The 20,085-nt window shown below is 33.4% G+C and overlaps 3 protein-coding genes across 8 annotated transcripts in view; 2 read left to right on the plus strand and 1 right to left on the minus strand.

Moving 5' to 3' along the window:
* Nucleotides 1–11,549, plus strand: part of melt (ventricular zone expressed PH domain-containing protein melted) — a 100,707-nt gene extending 89,158 nt beyond the window's left edge. The window contains exons 17-18 of the mRNA XM_089093367.1: nucleotides 4,567–4,818; nucleotides 7,974–11,549. Coding sequence (XP_088949493.1) covers nucleotides 4,567–4,818; nucleotides 7,974–8,261 — 540 coding nt within the window. The 3' untranslated portion in view covers nucleotides 8,262–11,549. The remainder of the gene's footprint in view (nucleotides 1–4,566; nucleotides 4,819–7,973) is intronic.
* A 151-nt stretch (nucleotides 11,550–11,700) lies between these two features.
* On the minus strand, nucleotides 11,701–18,855 carry LOC148949339 (uncharacterized). Of its 5 annotated transcripts, none has more exons than XR_016142129.1 (3): nucleotides 16,674–16,702; nucleotides 15,607–15,729; nucleotides 11,701–12,181 (listed from the first exon to the last, which is right to left on the minus strand). XR_016142129.1 is itself a non-coding variant. In XM_089093368.1 (2 exons), the coding sequence occupies exons 1-2, from the start codon at nucleotides 17,800–17,802 to the stop codon at nucleotides 11,882–11,884; spliced, it is 396 nt and encodes a 131-aa protein (XP_088949494.1). In that variant the 5' UTR covers nucleotides 17,803–18,855; the 3' UTR covers nucleotides 11,701–11,881. The 5 variants fall into 5 exon arrangements, 2 of the variants coding, with proteins under 2 accessions (XP_088949494.1, XP_088949495.1); XR_016142128.1 differs by having other exon boundaries at nucleotides 16,670–16,697; XR_016142127.1 differs by lacking the exon at nucleotides 16,674–16,702 and having other exon boundaries at nucleotides 15,607–16,663.
* LOC148949340 (uncharacterized) lies at nucleotides 16,801–20,064 on the plus strand. Of its 2 annotated transcripts, none has more exons than XM_089093370.1 (2): nucleotides 16,801–16,954; nucleotides 19,723–20,064. In XM_089093370.1, exons 1-2 carry the CDS (start codon nucleotides 16,868–16,870, stop codon nucleotides 20,020–20,022), a joined length of 387 nt encoding a protein of 128 aa, XP_088949496.1. In that variant the 5' UTR covers nucleotides 16,801–16,867; the 3' UTR covers nucleotides 20,023–20,064. The 2 variants fall into 2 exon arrangements, with proteins under 2 accessions (XP_088949496.1, XP_088949497.1); XM_089093371.1 differs by lacking the exon at nucleotides 16,801–16,954 and adding an exon at nucleotides 19,004–19,134.
* The last annotated feature ends 21 nt before the right edge of the window (nucleotides 20,065–20,085 follow it).

Consider the following 20,085-nt stretch of genomic DNA (forward strand, 5'->3'; position numbering starts at 1 on the left):
GTCCAAATAAGATAATAAAGTTGTTAACTTTGTTTTGTTTTTTCTTTTTTTATGCATTGGGCTGACAATATAATTAATTCTACGTTTTTTTTTCTATTGTATCTGTTCTTATTTTGTCTATTGTTTTATTAGTACTATTACCTTTTCGCTATAATCTTTTTAACGGGTATTTGACCGGATTGAATTCGGTATACGAATATGGCACCGATACAAATAAAACCTATATCTGCAAAGTAGCAAAAGTTGTTTTTGATATGTTATTTTAGGTATAATTAATCAATCATGTTCAAAGCAGATCCTTCATGGATTTATATTTATATATATATATATATATATATATATATATATATATATATATATATATATATATATATATATATATATATATATATATATATATATATATATATATATATTGATGTTAACTTTCATCGTTAATTGAAATAAAATTATGAAGTATTTTCCTAAAGGTATAGTATGTTTTAGCTTAGTGACACAAACTGAAATTAATGCACAAGTTGTTTCAAAAAGTGAGATCAGTTAGAACATTGTTTTGTGTAAAAATATTTTGATTATTAATTTATAGTACATGTAATGTTATCATAGCTCACAGTTATAGGAAAAGGCAAGAAAACATTTTTGTCTTCTTACCTTGGAACTTTCTAGCATTCCTGCAAAATTTAAGAACGGTCAATGTTGTCACTTTTTTGAAGCTCCCGGCCATTGTTCTTTCTATCCACTACAATCGCTAAAGCTCATTGTTTAATTGAGTAATTAAACAATTATATTTATTTATTTAAAAAATGCCTACATTACAACAATGTCCAGAGGCTATAGTCTAGTTAATATCTAGATATATATTAGGGTCAGGGTAATTTAATTGTAGCACGGAGAGCAGCCCTACCGCACAGGCAACTAGTGGCTATCCAAATGGGGGGAAGGGGGTAGTAAAAACAAAATCTATTTTTTGAGACTACAAAAAATATTTGGTGTTACTTGAAAATACATTTTCTCTTAATTTGGCACTTCATACGTTGAAAAGTAATAGTAATTTTTCTATTTAGTTTTGTCTTGCAACCTTAGTTTAAAACTGCTGTTCATTTTTAAATAATACTGTTTCTTTTTTTCTGAGGGGAACCATTTCAAGGCTTGAAAATCCTATAAAGTGGGCTGATGTCAACTTAATAAAACACTAGTCTGTCTTTCAGTAATTAGAATTTGTACTAAATCAGTAAAATAGTTTTATTTATATTCGCTGTTAGTAATATTAAAAAGGGTATTCTAATAACATGAGATTTGTGATCAGCAAGCTCCAAAATTTTGGTGGGAATTGAACTCTATCCACGAAATATATATTATTATGTTTTGATCTAAGATGGTCGCTGCGATATGAAGTATTTTTTTATGATTAACCTTTAATAATTAAGGACCATTGCCCAAATAATCCTTTATTGATCTTGAATTGAAATAAGTATACCATTTCTATTGTAACAAGGCAGCAGTATTTTTTTGCTTTGGCTATTTTTATACATTTGTTTTGTCTTCAGACACGGCTGCACACAGGAATTGTTCTAGGGAACATTTGCCGAGGAGTAGTTTGTGAAAATTAGCGAAAACATGGAAATGCAGTGACATTTGAACCTAAAATTTCCGTTTTCAAAGGTACCCCATCTTGCAGGAAAAGTTAAACATTCAGTTTCTTAAAGTTCTGATGTGTCTGTATTTTTTTCTTAGAAGGTTTCAAATATAGTTTTTCAATTTTTTTCCTTTTCTTGAAAAACCATATTTTATCGTCATCTGTGATCAGTCGTATAGTCTATTTTTGTTATATTACTTTATGAAACAGCTGTCCTTGACTAGTGACCTCAGCTAGTGTTTCCGGGTAAACATTAGAAAGACCTTGGAGAAATAGTGGAACATTTTCATAGATGCTATTAACTTGATCTTAAAATAGTATTACCGATCTTATGTTATCAATGGTAATGAACGGTAACTAATGATTGGCCTTTGTCAAAAGTACCCAAATGAACTATAAACAGATGATTGACTTCAATGGATAAGCCAGAAGAGTCCTTTTGTAATACTTAATTCCAATATGCAGAACTTATTTTAAGTTAAACGCTAAAAGTTATTAACATGGAAAAATGTGAACAATTTAAAAAAGAGGGAAAGCAACCACGCAAACGAATGGGAAGTTAATGAATCCTTCAACTTCTCTTTTCCTTTACGTATTTCTTTCGTGTCCTTGTACTATAATCTTCAATACTTCTAGATTCTAGAATCTAGGATGTCAAATGCAATACTTATAGAAGGGCTCTTCATTATAATATAATTATAAATAGTTCTTTTGTGGCTTACTTTGATCGATATTCAGTTCCCCGATCGTGCGATTTGACTTCTTAATTTGATCAGTATCTTTTTGTTTTCTTCTTTATAGTTGACGAAATTAATGATCTTTTTGAGAAATTTTGATTGAAATTGAATAGATAGACGGATAGATTTATTGACACGAAAAGCCTAATTGGGCCATGGTGATATACACAAAACAAGCAAAAAAATACAGCAAACAAACATAGACTGAAAAGACACTAAAACTGAATATTTATGAAAATCATCACGATGCCTCATACCTACCCGGACAAACTTTCCAATATCATTTATATTTAAGTTACACATACAGCAAACAAACATAGACTGAAAAGACACTAAAACTGAATATTTATGAAAATCATCACGATGCCTCATACCTACCTGGACAAACTTTCCAATATCATTTATATTTAAGTAACACCTACTTCTCAAAATTCCCAAAATCTAATCTCTCCCCCGACCTCCCTACCAAATATTTCATAGCACAACTCCTTCAGCTCCCTACGTTCCCCTAAAAAAGGATGCAAAGACTCATCCATCTCTCCACATATAAGGCAACTGTAAGGACTATATCTCAATATAACTTGTGTAGGGATTATTCAGGAGTTACGCATGAACAGGCTAAGCGACGGATAGCTCTGATTTATAAAAGGAAAAGTCAGTTAGGTTTTTTAAGCTTATACTTTGAACCACATGATGGCAACCAACTGTCTGACATTGAGGGGGTGGGGGGGGGGTTCCTGCTCTTGTGTCCGAACTTTGCTGTATATTCAGTTTCGATGATTTTTTATTTGGGGGGGGGGGGACTCTCTTTTGCCAATACATTTCGCTCTGTGAGAAAGAGAGAGAGAGATGGTACAGCGAACCAACTTTCAGTTTTTGGGTTTGCTGCTCATATATGAACGGTGTTAGAATTCCAAGTATTGATGGGATCCATGCGAAGAATAGCTTAAAATTGAGCTTAAACTAAAACTTGAGCTTAAAGTAGTTTGGAATTCTTTTGAGAGTATAGTGGCAGCATATTGAGCTATCTTAACGTATATGTTTGTGCGGGTATGTTTAATTATATGCCTGTAAAATGTGTGCAGTTTAGCTTCGACCCTATGAGACGGTGCTGTGTGCTGGTCACTTTGATTAAATACCATAGAAAGTTTGGATGGAGAAACCACAGGCTACTTTAAGGGGAATCTACTTTGCCACCCTGTGTGGAAGAAAAACTGGCCGTCTTTTTTTTTATGTGATATTTATATCAAAGATTTAAATTTATTTGTGTCTTAATTAATGATCCGGCAATTCACCGCGTCATCATAACGGTCACTAGCATAGGGGGCTACAAAATCGATTTTTGACCTAAAGTCATATAAATATACAAAACACAATATGTGTTATGGGTTTGCTCGCACCATTGTAAAAAAAAAAGAAGAATTGGTGTGTTATTTTTATTTATTAGTGCCCTTCAATGATGGCTATACTTGCAGGTCATACAATCTGCACCTTCCTAGCTACTTTAACGTAAAGCGAAAGGAGCTTTTCAGCAAAACTTGAAAAATTTTGAAAAGTAGTTGTATTAACCTTAATACAGAGAACTTTGATATCTTAGCGGCATACAACCAAAAGTTTAGGACCATTATTAGAAAATTTACGTAAGGATGGTTGGTCAAATACTCTATAAAAGTCTTCTTTTGGCCTGGACTATGAAGTAGAATTAGGGGTAATAAAAGATGAAAAAATAATACTTTTTTCCAACAGTAGAGGAATAAGGAATTATAAAATATGTTTGTCCTTCTTATGTCTAGTTTTATGTTGTATTATATACAAACACGGTTACCAGTTTGGTATTTTTCCAGTTAATTTCAATTTTTTATTTTTAAAAATAGCTATAGCCATGTGAACACTGAAAATTAGTTGGTAAGGCCATATATAGTAGGAGCATAAGTTGAAGTAGTTTCGAGAAAAAATGTCTTGCTCTTGAGCTGTTTTAAAAGGGAGCCTAAAACCCAATACTCCCTAGCCCTGTTTTTCTTCTTTTTGTTGTATACATTCTACCTCATTTTTCACGAACAATTTTCTCCCTCAAATGATTCTTCGGGGGAGATTTCCTTATTGCCTCTCCTGTTTGTGTTTGGCATATTTTGGATGTTAGAACAATTTCTGGTGATTCTTGATTAACCTTGCTGTGCAATTTTACGTTTTCAGGACCAAGATAATTTGTTTGCTGAACTTCGTTCATTCCGATTCTTTGATGTCTTTGAATACAATGGCATATCTCATCATTGGGGCTGTTTTCTTTGCAACCACCCTGATCGAGCAGCCAACTTCCTACTTCAACAAGATAGTCCAGTAATTGAGGGAGATTTGAAAGAAAAGAAGTCTAAATGGCTGCTTTTTCGTAGATGGCGCACAAAACATTTCTCTTTGAACGGTTCAAACTTGTCTTGTCGAGAAAGGGTAAGTGGATTAAATTGATATATTTAGACCAGAGAGCACGGACCCTTCGACCTTTGCTGTATTGGAGTGTGAACCTTTACTGTGGTGGCTAAGGGAGTTATGATATTAAATGATATAGATTTATAGTATTGTTGAACTATTGTTGATCTTTAAACTTTACCAATTGATTTGAGAATAATAAGGAGCCAGTCTGGTCATAATTTACTCACTTGAAAATAATTGATTATTTCTGAAATCAGAATAACTTTCATTCCTTAAGTCTATTGAGCTAGCTACTCCTAAGAAAGAAAAAAAAGAAAAAAAAAACAATGATGAATGGGACACATGTCTTAGAACCAATTTTTTAGTAATAATTAGCTTATTTTCTGTTAAAGGGGTCATTCAAAAGTTATTTATTATTAAACCAAATTAGCTGGAATTTTTCAAATGATTTTTTAAACTATGGTCTAATATGACTTTACGGAGAGTCGAATTCCCCTTAGATGTGGACCACGGGCGTCGATGAGCCTTAATTGAAAATTCAAAATGTTCGTTGACTTCTTATTTTTCATTGGACATATTTCGAATTTGAATATAAATTCTTAGGCCGTTAATTATTTGTACCCTTAGTTTTTGATCGATTTAGAGCGAAATGGTCTACAGATAATCTCATTTTGTGGAATTTTCCATTGGAGTAATATCAGTGACTGGTCTGAGTAAAGTGAGATCTCTGTGGAAGTAGATATAAGGCATAATCAATATGATTTAGTATCAGCATTAGAAATCACTCAACCTACTTGGTATTGCTGACCACTGTTGGTTGTGGTATATGACAATGCACACATGACAGGCCGTCCTGGCTAAGTGTTTGGCGTGCTGGGTTGGGAATCCTTTGTCCGAGGAGCACGGGTTCGATTCCTGGCTTTGCCGATTATTTGGTTTGGGACGGGGGTAAGTGGCGTGACTCTGTAAGCTCAGCCAGAGTCGAAGCTCTAAATGGGTACCTGGAGAAATCTGGGTAAACAGGAAGCGTGTGCGAAGGCACAGGGTGGCTGCCCCATTCGCCCCATTGCACTTCCTTTCTGAAGGGCCACGAAACGGAGATCAGCACCGGCTGTTTGTACCTTGAGGGTCTAGTCCCGTCATACTTACTTACTTACTTACACATGACATTGTCGTTAGCTCAGTGATCTTATATGGATAAAACGTTGATTTCCAAAGCCCAAGATTCGTTAATTTTTCTTTTCTGATTCCACAGTATGCCAAAAATCATCTAAAACTTGTAAGAAATCTTGTATGATTGTTAGACGGTTTTTTAATTAGATCGCTAAGCAAATGAAAAGTAGACCCCATTTAAAGCCAATTGCTACTTAGATTATGAATATGAAAATCTGACAGAAAAATACTAAAAGATCAATAGTTTACTTGGTAAAAAATTAACTGAAGTAAAAGCTGTCAGTACCAGTGTGTATGAGCTGTGTATAATTTGTCTATCATTTGAACTGTATTTACTTGTTGATTTTACAAAAATAATACCTTCACATTACATATAAAAAGAATTGTTCTTTTGTCTAAAAATTGTCTTTCTAAAAAAAGAACAAGTTTTACACGCAAACACACAAAACAAAATACAAATTTTCCAAAATATTATTGTCAACCAACTTCAGAGCTCAACACGAAATTTAGTTTGAGGTTTTAAAACGCATGGAGGATTCTACAGTATGAAATAGGATTTGGTTCAAAAGAACAGAAACAGTACTGAGGCATATGCGTCGCCAACGATATATGTTATTATTTTTTTCAGTGTCTTTTTTTGAAGGTCCGTTTAGTTCGAACTGCCAAAGATAGTTTTTTGTCATGAAAACGGTAAAGACACTTTATCCACAGCAGGCTACTGTCCAGCACCCTACTGAAATGCAGGCTACAACATTGTATCCTCGACCTGTCAAAATGGAACATAACCTCTGTTGGCTTAAAATTAGCAAGAAAAGAAAAGCTAAAACCACCAAAATTGAAGAATTGGTTTCAATCCAATAAACTAATGGAAAAGGAGTCCTCAAATACTACAGACTTCCAGCAGAAAATTTGAAACTCTGTTGAAAAGTTTGAATCATAATTCAAAAGCAATTATAGGAAGAAAAGTAAAACTGAGACTCATGGTTGCCATGTTTTTTTTTTTAATCTGTTGAATGTAGCATCAAATCAACGGTTTAAAGACGAAACTCAGTAGTGATTTAAACGCATGTAATGAACGTAAGCTTTTGTCAGTTCCCAACTCCGAAAGATCCTGGGCTATTTAGATGGCCTTGCTCTGTAGCAAAAGCATTATTAAGTTATTTACCATGATAGTCATAAAGATAATTCTAACCTCCGATGGTACTTTTTTGCTCAAAAATAGATCATCCATTCTAGTGGAGTGACAGCCCTGGTTACTATCTCTACCAGATCATAAAGGTGTTTATGTTTAAGTGCCGTAGTTTTATTGCAGATCATCAGTTGTTTTTCATGTCTGCCGAGGCGTAGTTTTCAAAATGGGGCATTGTAAATCTGTGTATAAGGGTCGTAGGACGAGACTACTCCTGTGGGGGAATATCTATTTTGGTTTTCTACCATTTCCAAGGGGTCTCAGGCCCTTTCAAAATTTTGGTGAAATTTGTTTTCGAAGTTACAAACTATTATTAGGCAGTTGCATTTTATTATATTATTATTAAATTATTATTTAAATATTTGACCATTTAACATTTTCTTTGAAAGTGGTTATATTGGGAACTGACTCTATCAATCAGTGTCAGTTGCAGTTTCTATTAGGTCATTTTTGATCTGAAGTTATTAAAAGAATTTTTGTCCCTATCATTGTCAATTATCCCTACTTCTTATGAAGTGCACATGTACCTGCAAGTGTGACCAATGGATCAAGACCCAAGGAGACTCTTGATATTACAAGAATCTTAGGATTTTGACACAGCAGTGTGTGACCAAGATGTTCTTAGTATTTTTTTAAGCAGGTTTTTGCGTACAGTGCTTTTTTTCCTGTTACTGTATATTTCAAATTTTTGTTTATTGGGCTTGGAATGATTTCCATGCATTTATGTTATTTAAAATTAGATTCTTTGTATTTTTGTGAAATTTTTATTAATTTTTACTCATATACTCATATTTGCTTATTTCAACCGTAGAAAAAAGGACAACAATCAGCTAAAATAGAAGTTCACGAGGTACGAAGCGTCAAAGTAGCTCGTGATCGGCGATCAATACCAAAAGCGTTTGAGATATTCACCGATGAAAAGTCTATTACGTTAAAAGCCAAAGACAAGAAAGATGCAGAACAATGGGTCCAGTGCCTGTCTATTGCTGTTGCAAGTGTGCATGCGCGAACAGAAACCTGCTACAGATCCCTTCCGTCTCAAAATGTGATAAATACATTGACCTTTTCTGGTTATAGTAGCCTTAGGACAGTTGTGTGATATTAATGTTTTTTTTAAGAGTATAGTTTTAGAAAGGGACATTTTTTTTTAGGCGTAGCCTTGACTTAGAGGAATTCTGTGAGAGAGCTGATATTTGAATGTTTATGAACAAAGATTATTTTTTAATTTTTATTACTTGCGCTATCTTCTGCAAATATTCTCCCATTTAACTTCTGAATTTTCAAATGAATTTTCACTGTATCTACGCGTACATAAATTTCTACAGTGGTAACTTCAATGCTTAGTCTGTATGTGACGTCTAAAATACATTCATACTGCTTCCAGATAAAGATAGAGAAAAAATATTTCACCGAAGAAACCAAATTTATGTACAAGAAATAGAATGCTTACAAAACAAAAAATAGAATGCTTACGAAAAAATTTTCATAAATCTATTTGATTAATATTATAAGACTGCCTCACCTAAACAATACTTTTAAATTTGCAGCTTTTTTATTTTTTATTTTTACATAGTTTCTTTTTGCTCATATTATTTTATGACTGTCATCTGAACAAGGCCTTATCCTAGGGTCACACATACTCGTTTCCCAGTATTACATTGATGAGACATGCCAAAAAAAAAAAAAAAAAAAATAAGAAGCGCAATGCATTTTAATGCATCATTGAGTCATGTTGGATGCATATATATTTTTAAGTAGCGAAAGGATCAGCAGAAAAAAGAATTGAAGTGTTATTCAGTGAACTTTGCTAGTTATATTTTTTAGATAACTCATTTAAGCTAGCAACGAAAAATGCAGTTAACATCTCTACTTTCAGTTGTTTTTTTATTCTTATGTTGTACAACTTTTCCGGTTGTAATTTGTCGTGTGATAGGAAGCGCATGCGTTTTAACAGGAGGACGTGTAGCGTTTGTACCTGCAGTAAAACCCCTGACGAAGCTGTGTGATCCTACTATTAGAAATGTTTTTTTGGTATTCTGTATTTTAGTATTTATACCTTTTTTTTATCTTTCATCAACTAGAAGCCCTAAGTTTGTGCTATTTCACTAGCTCTTGGCTCTTGTTACTTTGATTCTATATGTCTTTTTTCCCAATTTTCCTCTCAGTTATTTAAAATGGACTTATTTACTTGCTTCAATACGCTACTACTGTGTAAGGTTTTTTTTTTCACCAGGGTGACAAATTCTGATGTATTAAAATTTGAGAATCGATGCTTAATTATCAAAATGGCTATTGAACAGGTTAAAAATAACAAAGACAGAGGAAATACAGTTCCTTCCAATCATAGTAAAAGGAAGATTATTGCATAGTGAATAATTTTTCTTGCCAGTTTAGTATGAATTTGAATAAGATATATGATAGTTTACGTAGCTTATTTAAAACTATAAAAAAAAGAAGCTGAAGTGGTTTGCATGGTTTCATGAACCATTTTTGTCTAGCCCATCCAACGTGTGGATTATGTGACAATGCTCTTCTTATGTTTAGTTTCTTGACATTTTTAAAAACTGATTAACAGTTACCAGAAAAAAAGAAGAAAATGTTAAAACCAAATATTTTTTCATAATTATATGAGAGCTAGCATGGACCTGAGCCAAAAAACAACCTACGGCCATCATTTTATTGATGTTCAAGACCATAGTTGACAATTTATATTGGCCGAGGACCACTGCGTTAACTTGTCTTAAATGAATCTTTAGTGTATAGTCGGTGAAAATATTGTGGTGAACCCTTATGTTTCTTGTGCCTTTCACTAAAATTTCGTTCATTTTGAGCTACAGAGTACAAAACTTTGTGGCCTGTTATTTTTTAAATTATTCTTATTTTCTAAATTACTAATAAAGATATAAAAAAAAAACCTTGGAACAGGGTTTGAAGATAAGCAGGTTGAAACTTACCAATTTTTAAGCACCAACTGGAGGCTCTCATCTTAGTGTGTTTGGCACTGTTGCGGGTGGACAAAAGATACTATTTTTATTTATTCAATCTTTTCTAATTTCTTCAATCTTTACACCCTGCTCTCTTTATTCTTTTGACCATATTATTTTCAATTTAGTGTTTTTTTTTGTTTTTTTTTTTTGTTTTTTTTTTTGCATCCCTATATTTATAGATTCATCGTGATATTAGAAATCGTTGACCAATCCTGATGTATATGCAAGTAAACATTCCTCGTGATTTATTCCTTACGAACTAGGTCAAATGTACCATGTTTCTTGGAATGCCTTTCTAAGACAATGCTTGTGATATGTTTTTCTGTAATACAGACAAATAAATGTTAAAGCTGAAGTGTTTGTCTTTTCTTTTTTTTTCTTCTTTTGGTAATCCCAAAAATCTTCCATCTTGTACGAGTTTTTGCCTGCCCTGAATACCGGTCACAATTTATTTCCTTAAACATCAGAGTCTTGTCTTTTTTTTGCCATGTGCGCGTCCCCTTTACATTTCCTTAACGGAAGAATTCATTTTTTTTCGTTTTTTTTTCCGTTTTTTTTCTTGCCATCTGATTACAAAAAAAGTTGTAATTTTTTCAGTTATTCTAAATTAACGAAAAAATGACCAGATTCCTGTTCAGTGGCATTATGCAGAGTCCTTCCTCTTTCCTTCTCCTTTGTCGTTACTGGTTAAATGGTTTGCCGTCTGATTGCAAAAAAGCTGTAATTATTTTAATTATTTCTAAACTAACAAATATTTTTGACCACATTCCAGTTAAGTGGCATTGTTCAGAGTGTTTCCTCTTTCCTTCCCCTTTTTCGTTACTGTTTAAATAGCTTTATAGTTAACTGCTTGGTAACTTTACACATAATCAATTTATGTCATCAAGGTTGAGTTTGTGTCGTATTGTTTGCCATAAAGGATAGAATACAGTTGCTGAAAGAAACAGGGACACTAGTTCAAACTGATTCGCCAGTAGTGTCGGTCGTGTCTCTGTACCATTCCATAGAATTAAGGAGGAGCTGAAATTTTACCTTTTCTTAAAGTGAGGCTTCAACACAGTTTCTCTTGTAGGCTAAATGGTTAGCATGTTGTTGTTTTTTCCTATATGGAATATTTAAGTATTTTTACTGCTTGTAACAATTGTAACTTTAGTCTTTCATAAAGACAAACAATGATGAATCTACTTACGGATTCTTAAGCTATAGTTTGCAGTCTTAGGACTCGGGCACTACAACTTTCTGACCGAATGAGTGCTTCTCAAAGTTTCTGCGACCATCTTTTCTTTTTATTGAGTGGGGAGAAAATTTATAATAATACTTTGGAGTACGTTGGTCTTTACTAACTCTACGCTAGTATGTTGCCTATGATAGAAGTTCAACTGGACGAAGTCCGCAAAATTTCAGCCCATTCAGATGCTCAATGGTGAACTTTCTACATTTGGTGTATTGATTGAGACTTTTAGCCCATTGAATCCGTGTTTGTTCCCGGCGTGTTACACCATTTGTAGTTTAAATAAACATACGATGAGTAATCTATAACATTAGATAATATATGGAGCCACAGTATATACTTATCAAGAGAAAAATACAAAAATAAAGAAGAGTTTTGCAAAACCTAACGAAGCAGCTATTGAGAGTCACTGGATATATTGTTTGTTTGTTTTTTAGCAAAATCTTCGACTAGTATCACGATTCGATTTTTTTTTTTTTTTTTTTTTTTCACTTCAATTGATTAATTATGGCCGGCATTATAAACCGGTGGCTCAGGTTGCTTATAGGAGGGAAACTTGTATATTTGTGGCTTGGGATATTCGTAGTTGCTGGCATCAAACTGGTACGTACAACCTGTGCTCACTTCACTGTAAGGGCAGTAATCGTAATAACTTGGGTCAGGATAGCATTTGTTCATCATTGGACAGCAATTTCTATATTTACCAAATCCGTAGTAGCTGTTTGATGGATATTTTCGATCGCCATATCGACCTAATTGGAATCCAGATGCAAGAGCGACAAAGGCCAGGATGAAAGCAACCTTTTAAAACAAAATGACACAATTAGTCAAAGACAGACATAACGCGAATAGTCAAAGACAGGAACAGATATATTATTGAGAATTCCTAAGTAGTCATCTTTTCAACTAACGTTCTAGAACAGGAAACCTACTACTAAGCTGTTTCGCTAAAGTTGAACGTCGTGAATGAAAAATTGGCATCAATAAATAGGGCATTGCGTTATTTTCTCGTGTTTTCTATTTTAGGTTTGTTACAAATGTCTGTAGTCGAGAAGTGTTGTTAGTCAATTGATGAGAGATCTTTTCCAGGTAACCAATCATTGGTCTTTTCCACTGACAAATCAGATTCTTAAAACAAGATTTCGAGTTACCAGTGGAACAAAGATTTCTATAAAAATAGATTGTTGGACTGCAAACTTTGTAACAGCAAAATTTAACCCGCAATCAACCTTTTTACAATCTACTTATAAGCAAATGATCCTGATTTTCAGTCAACCCTTATTTCCGTGACCTTGAAGGTCGTAACAATTACAATTGATGAGCGTAATATTTACTGTTCAGATTATAGATTTACTACCCAGTTGTCAATGGAGCAGGCCCCATATCGTGGAGCAAATATCCAGAATTCCTTTGGTATTTGTTTGTACGGTTGAGGATGGGGCGTGTTTCAAAGTAAACTATTGTATTGAATCCAGTCAAATTGGATTCAAACAAAAACTATAGGATCGTTGGCAAAAGGATTCCGTTAGTATACGAATCATTATTAAAATTTTCTTACTTTTGAATAATATTCTTGTTAATATTCAAAGTTCAGAGCAAGTTGGCGTTTGTTATGTTTTCACTGAAGTTTCTACAGTTACTAGATTATTGTGTATTTTTTAGTCTTTATAAATGCGTAATCGGTAAAAACTAAAGAAAGGTTACATACCGAGCTAAAAAAAAAAGGAATTACCCCTAAAACTTCCGAAAGATTGATAAAAAATACTTTGTCATTTTTCTTAATCTCACTAACTTGCAGATACGGATTTGCTTTGAAGGGCAGCAAGCTCAACATTTTTATTCTTCTATTTATATTCCAATTTCCTCTTCTCTGTTATTGAAGACTGTGTCGGTTGTCTGTCTTTCTTTTTATTCAAGGTTTGTTGCGCCATCATTAATTTAATTGTGAGCTAGCATTATTCATTATCCTGTAATGACTAATTATAAGGGAATTTAGCCCTTACTAGACCCCAATATTCCCCAGATACAACATTGTTCCATAAACCACTGAATTTACCCTTAAGAAAAGGTAGGAGTAAATCTGAAAACAATTTAGAACCATTATCCTGCCGCATCCACCCAGGTTAGGCGGGAATGCAAGCCACGGCTGGTACCTTTGGCCCAGAATAACTAGTTGTTATTATTTTCATTGTATTCATGATTAGTTTTTAAGTAGGTTCATCGTGAGAGGAAAATAAAGAGCGGTTGAAAATAGTTGACCATATTTAGAAAGCGGATATTATCAGTACGTATATAGCTTTCTAATTGTAGATTACCTTCAGTTTAAATAATACCACTTTCAAAAAATTTCAAAAATCATGCCAGACCATAGACTTCCAAAAATGCTCCTCCACTGGTAATCGGAAGGCACTCATCACTGAGGTAAACCAAAGAACACGCTCCGAAGGAGATACAAACGTGACAGGAGAGCCTTTCAGACGAGTCTGATACCAGAGTGGGAGGACATCTATGGAGTAGCCTACTTGAGGGAAGATTGGGGGCTACTCTCTGACGGAACTAAAGTGACCTCTGAACGGACTAAGATGTGAGGTAAGGTCATATTTCGAGAACTCAAAATAGAAACCGACAGGAATTACCAGTAAAGGGTGATAAAAGGGGCAAAACTAGCTATGAGAATACGTGTTTCCAATAATACTAAAAATGAAGAAACAAAGCCTTTTGATTAATCAAGAACCGTCATATGTGCTACTTCCTCCCTTTTCTCCCCTTAGTTGTAACGGCCTAAGCTTGAGATATTATAAAGTATTCAATCAAATAGTATATCGTTAAAATGAAATGCTCAACCTAAAAAATTTTATTCAATATTGAAATTTAAGAAGAATAAAAGCGTCAGAATAAAAAATAATAGGTCTGACTTAATGTCAAGCTTGTCGGAGTATTCCATTTTTAAAATCTTCTGGAATTTATTTTTATCATTTCTCGATTCTTCTGTCAGTATTTACTTAGAAATCCCTTTCAGTACCAAATATTGCAGTGCCACTTACTCTTTTCTGGGTCATCGCTGTCCGCTGATTTGTTTTTACTAGCCTAAATTTGAGGAAACATCGGGACCAAGCAGGCGCGCATGGAGGATTTGTTTTATTCTGGGGGGGGGGGGTGATTCTTGAGACAAAACAATATGCACAAATTATATAGAAAATACACTGTAATAAATATCAAGATATTGGGGGAAGATTCAAGGACCCTCACCACGCACATGCCGGGTCTCAGCTATAGAATCGAAAATGGGTGCTGGAGGTCTGAGGGAGCAGTAAATTTATTATATATATTTAAAAAGTTAATGTTTAATAAGTTTGAATTTTAGTTTTATGTTGAACTAGCAGGAGCATCAAAATGAAAACGTCTTTTACCCCCTGGACAATCTTAGGTCATTCATATCTGAAAATCGGGATTTTCTAGGATTTTCCTTTGGTGGTTTCAAAATTATGAAGTTTGTATGGCTGTACTATATTTTCATCAGTGTTGCAACTTTGAACCGTGAAAATAAATAAGCAATTCTAATTAGTAAAATTGTAAAATACTTTTCGCACATAAAAATTCAAAAATTAACAGTCCGTTGACTCCTGAAAACAAGTACACCTGAAAGACTGGCTACACCATCTTCAGCTGTTTGGTGCCATATTCTTTAACTAATGTTATTCTGCCTTTTCATCCAAGTTTTTTTTCTTTTTAATTTTTTTATCTCATTTTTTTTATTTTACAAGATATGTATGGTTGTACAAATATTTACTTAAGCAATTCAAACAATCTTATTTCACTTACACTTTTCGTGGTATTTTAAAGTTTTCTGTCAACTTTCAGGGAAATGTAACTAAATGATCAAAACCAGAGCAAAAAATTGATTGTAATTTAAAGTCAGTTGATTTAATATTAATTTATGGTTTTATTTGCCATAGAGTATCTAAAACAGAAACCCTTTTCTGGTTGATGGTTGCGGTAGTTGCCGCAACAGAGGAAAAAATGAAGTTCAGCCCACAGTGATTTCAAGAAGAAAGATTTAAAACGTGTTTAGTATTTAACCTAAAATTTAAGTTTTTGCACATTTTAGAAAAAGTTTGTTGATTTTTTTTTTTTTTCGTGAATTGAGTACTTGTAGGAACTCTCCGTTTGCTCCTATATTTACAAGTAAAATAACTTACATTAAATAATTACAGAAACCTGCTTACTTTCAAGAATACATCTTAGCACCGATAGCATCAAAATCCCATATCATGCGATACTAGTGGTGGAAAGGCGCACTATCTTCAGCTGTGAGGGAAGGCCACAAGTTTGACCAACTCCACCACTGGCTGTGACACATTTCAAAGACATAGTAATATTCGCTCGAGGGGAGAAATTTTAAAACGAATCATGCTAAAAATCTTTGCTCTAAACATATCTTTTTCAATAAATTAAAGTGTTGTCCAGTTCGAAGTAGTATATGCTTTTGAAGCAATAGAATTTTTTATGTTATTGATATAAGGAATAGACTGTTTATTTTTAAGAACTACTAGTTTACCCATCGCGCGTTGCATGATCTCCAAAGAAAGGAAATTCAAGGAAAATTCCCCCGTAGCAAATTCCCCTCAGTGTATTAGCAATGATCGTATTTTCAAACTTAAAAGTATTTAAAGAGTTCCCCTCGAAGGCAATTTTTCCCCGTTTCAAATTAATTCACACGATCGAAAAACACAAATTTGATAATCATCGAACAGTTCGTGGTAACGAACTGTAAGTAAGAAGCGACCCGGCTCAATAGTAACCGACACTCTAAAAAACGAAATTTTGATACCAATAGGCACATACGGAATAATTTGTGTTCGTTTTAAGTCTTAATGTCACTCCTTACTTTCAGTTAAAGAAAACTTGTTTTTTTTTATTTAATCTTGTAAAAGCAACGATTTGTGTTGCTTGTATTTAATCGGTTGTTCGATAAGCACCCTGTACAAAGTTTCCTGTAGATATTTTTCTTGGGGGTAGGACATGCTTCAATAATAAGATTTCCACAGAGATGGGGCGGGGATTTAAATTTGTTTTTTATTTTTTTATTTAGACATTAAGGATCAAACAAACTGCTAACTGCTTTCGAGTATTATAAAATTTTACACATGAAGTATATCGTGTATATACAAAGCGTATAATCGTGTAAAGCAATTAAAAGAAAATCAACGAATATTTTCTGTCTTTGAAACTCCAGAAATTAGAGAAACAAAAATCCAATAGATATTTTTCGCTTTTATGTAAACAAACTTGCATAAGAGTTCCTTAAAAACTCTTTGAGGTTTCTTGCAGTAATTCTACTATGAAAAGCGAAAATATTACCTTGATGAACATCTTCCAAGAAATGTCTGATTTCACAATTTTAATTGACATCTTTCAAGGAAGCTGGAATATTAATAATACAGTTTGTACATTAAACTTATCATAAAAAAGATCATATTTTTCCTTATGGATTGTCAAGCTGGAAAATCGGAGACGCTGGAATCGTCAGTCGCTGTGAAACGGCACTCTCGATACTTCAAAATGATCATGAAAGTAAGTGGAAATTCTAAGCTATAGATAGCGCTACTTAATTGATTTAAAAGTATTATGATATATTTTAAGCGTAAGAAAATGCCCCCAAAAATTAAAGTTTCTAGGGGGGATAGGCTGCCTCAGTCCGTAAAATGATTTTTTTATTTATTTTATTTGTACACCATTCTATTTGAATGATTTGGTACGAACTTGAAATTACAAAAAGAAAAAAAAACATTACTTTAATCACTGGAGATGAAATTTTGGTACTAAGATACTGCGCATTTTGCGAGCACCGTTAAATTAGGCACAGATAGAAATTTATGTCAAGTATCTCAGATTTTTCATATTGTCAAAAAGTCAAAAATTATTCAAATTTTCCAAATCTTTTTGTAGTCTTAGATCAAATCTTTCTTTGAGATTTTTCGCATTATTGGCCTAATGCTAAAAACCGACTGAGTTTAAATAATCTCAATAAATTTCTCCCTTTCGACTCCTAAAAATTTGAAATATAGTATATGTCATTTTGAAGCAAATGTTACTGCCAAGAACAATTACAGTGACATCCATTTAGGTGGGTGGGAAATTGTTGGATTACTGAAAGAGATATAGACCAAGGTCATGCTGCAGAATCCATTAGTGAAAGCTGTTTGTTCTAATTCGTACTTTTTTTTAAGCTTTGAACAGTAGAAAAGGGTTTTTTTTTCGTATTTTCATAGAGTAAATAAAAAATCACCCCCCCCCCCTTAGATATTGGAAAAAATATATCTTACCCCGCTTCGTGGAATGGCGCAAATTGTCGTGAATTTACGCCATTGCATTTGAATGGCAGAAGGTAAAGATTGCGATGTTTTCACCACCAAAGTCATTATGAGAATGACTTCTATGGTTTTTTTTTTATAATCTACATCCCAAAATGTGAGGTTAGTTTTTTTTTTTTTTTAATAAATGTTGTGTAAGAATTGGTGATTCAAAATCATATTTCTTTTACTTCGCTTCAGCATTTCTTAGATTGCAGTCTATATGCAATTCCAGAGAGAAAAACATAGAGAGGGTAAGTGTTCAGAGACGGTATTAAATATAGTCTGACAAAGAAATATGACTGAAAATATTAACTGCAGGGGAGGAACAAGGGGGGGGGTCCCATCATCCCCCAAGTTCCAAGGTGTTGACACATAGTGCTGATATCCTGGATGTCTTTGGCATTTTGGGTGTTTTGGGCATTTTTAGTATCTTAATTTAGCTTAGGTGTCCGCATTTATCGGCAGACTGGACGGTTTTTTCGCAATGTTCTTTATACCCCCTCCCTCCTAACTCAAAACCCTAGCTTCGCCTCTAATTAACTACTCTGGAAGCTTTGTCAGAACTAGAACAACGTTCATTTCTCAAATCAATGTTCGTATTGTTGTAGATTTCTCCAAATATGCTTAACTAGAAGGCTGGGTAGAAACAACTGAACCTGTGCTAGCAATTTAATTTGACCTTGATGGGAAATAAAGTAGATTTTGTGTTTCCCTTGAAATATTTTCTAAAAGGCCATGTATTTACAATGTCTGTTTTAAAGCATTAAAGGAAAACTATTTCAAAATGTAAAGCCTTTTGCTATTGAAAAAAGGGGAATAAAATAGAAGAATTGCAAGAAAGCTAACGCAAAACTTGGTGCAAACAGTGTATTTCTGCTTTTGGATTTTTTGTTGGTATTTAGTCCCCGAATATCTTCCACGAAAAGAATTAGTACAATGAAATAATTGCTGATTTATCTACAACATCGTAGTACTATTAAAGAACTCCATTGATTAAAATTCTTATTACGTCTTTTGCTGCTTCAAATTGAAAATTCCATTGAGTTTTAGTTTTCTGATTAACTAAAAAACTGTTATATGTGCAACTGCGTAGAAGTTACTAGATTGAACTAAACAACTATAGGTAAAAAAAAAAAATTCTGTTGTCAATTTGATTGAAATAACAAGTTGTACAATACATAGAACTCAATGGGTTAAAACTAAAATGCCCCCGGTTCTTCCGAAAAGTTGTGGAAGGTTTATTTTTCTTATCCATGAAAAATAAAGATTTTTGTAGCAAAAAAAGTCGTTAAATCTTTAATTATTTTCCTTATTTAATTTCAACTTGAAAAATCAAAAACATTGGCATCTTCAGTCGCTGTGGAACGGCACTCTTGATACAATAAAATCAATATGAAAGTAAGTGAGAAATGTCTAAAATGCACCAAGGTGACAAAAACGGCAAAATGATAAATTATGCTGTGGTTGCAATAATTAAAAGATAAAACAAATAAGCATACTTTAAAAAATGTTTAAATTCTACTTTTAATTTTGTACGTGAATAAAGCTATTTTAGTTTATTAAGCCTAATAATTATTCAATTATATTGTAATAATGATAATTAAAAAGGCGTGGAAAAGTAAGGTCACATCTTTAAAAAAAAATTTGACAGCCTTTGGACAACATCAATTTCTATCAAATACCATTGAAATGTTTAATTTTCAGTTTAAACTCCCGGTCAAGAACCAATACTTTACAATGGCATAACCAAAGGAATAGCTTGATGTCCAGACTCCTTCGCGCAATCTGATAATTAATATATACTTACTTTTTCGACACTGAACTAGCTGACTTTTCTCACTGAGCTAGACCCCTTCTTCTCTAGCAAACAGAAGTCTCATCCTGCCCCCTAATAGCTTCTAGTTGGTATCGTGTGTTTCTTGTTTTAACAAATATAGTTCTTCTGCTCGTCTCGTCTACAACTAATTTTTATATTATTTCTTTCAGATTTTCCTTTTTCTTAGCCTTGTTGCTGTTGTTTTTGGCTCAGATGAAGCCCAGTTAGATGACGGCAAAATTGGTGCATACAATTTACCTAGCAAATATGTAAACCAATTGCCAGCAAGCTATGAATACGGATTAAGAGGAGATTATAGATACAGAGGGAACTATGCAAGAATTCCCTACTATTGTCCTGCCATTCATAAATGTTTTGACGGCTCTTCTCTTAAGGATTTGTACTTCCGATGCCCAGTTCTCTACCCATTCGATTGCAAAGACATAAGAGCCCCAGTAAGAGCATATTGATTCTATGAAATCTTTGTCCAAATAAAGCATTATTTCTCCTCATTCTTTGTTGTGTGTTTTAAG

Source organism: Artemia sp. Qi Xiang Cuo, chromosome 8 (assembly GCF_049724085.1).
Source record: "Artemia sp. Qi Xiang Cuo chromosome 8, ASM4972408v1, whole genome shotgun sequence".
NCBI classification, from domain to species: domain Eukaryota; kingdom Metazoa; phylum Arthropoda; class Branchiopoda; order Anostraca; family Artemiidae; genus Artemia; species Artemia sp. Qi Xiang Cuo.

Excerpts from the sequence above, each read along its gene's own strand:
- LOC148949340 (XM_089093370.1), top strand. The coding sequence starts at position 16,868 with ATGGATTGTCAAGCTGGAAAATCGGAGACGCTGGAATCGTCAGTCGCT. Across the intron at positions 16,955-19,722 it reads ACTTCAAAATGATCATGAAA|ATTTTCCTTTTTCTTAGCCT; the intron begins GTAAGTGGAAAT and ends TATTTCTTTCAG.
- LOC148949339 (XM_089093368.1), bottom strand. The coding sequence starts at position 17,802 with ATGACTTTGGTGGTGAAAACATCGCAATCTTTACCTTCTGCCATTCAA. Across the intron at positions 12,182-17,706 it reads GCGCCATTCCACGAAGCGGG|GTTGCTTTCATCCTGGCCTT; the intron begins GTAAGATATATT and ends TTGTTTTAAAAG.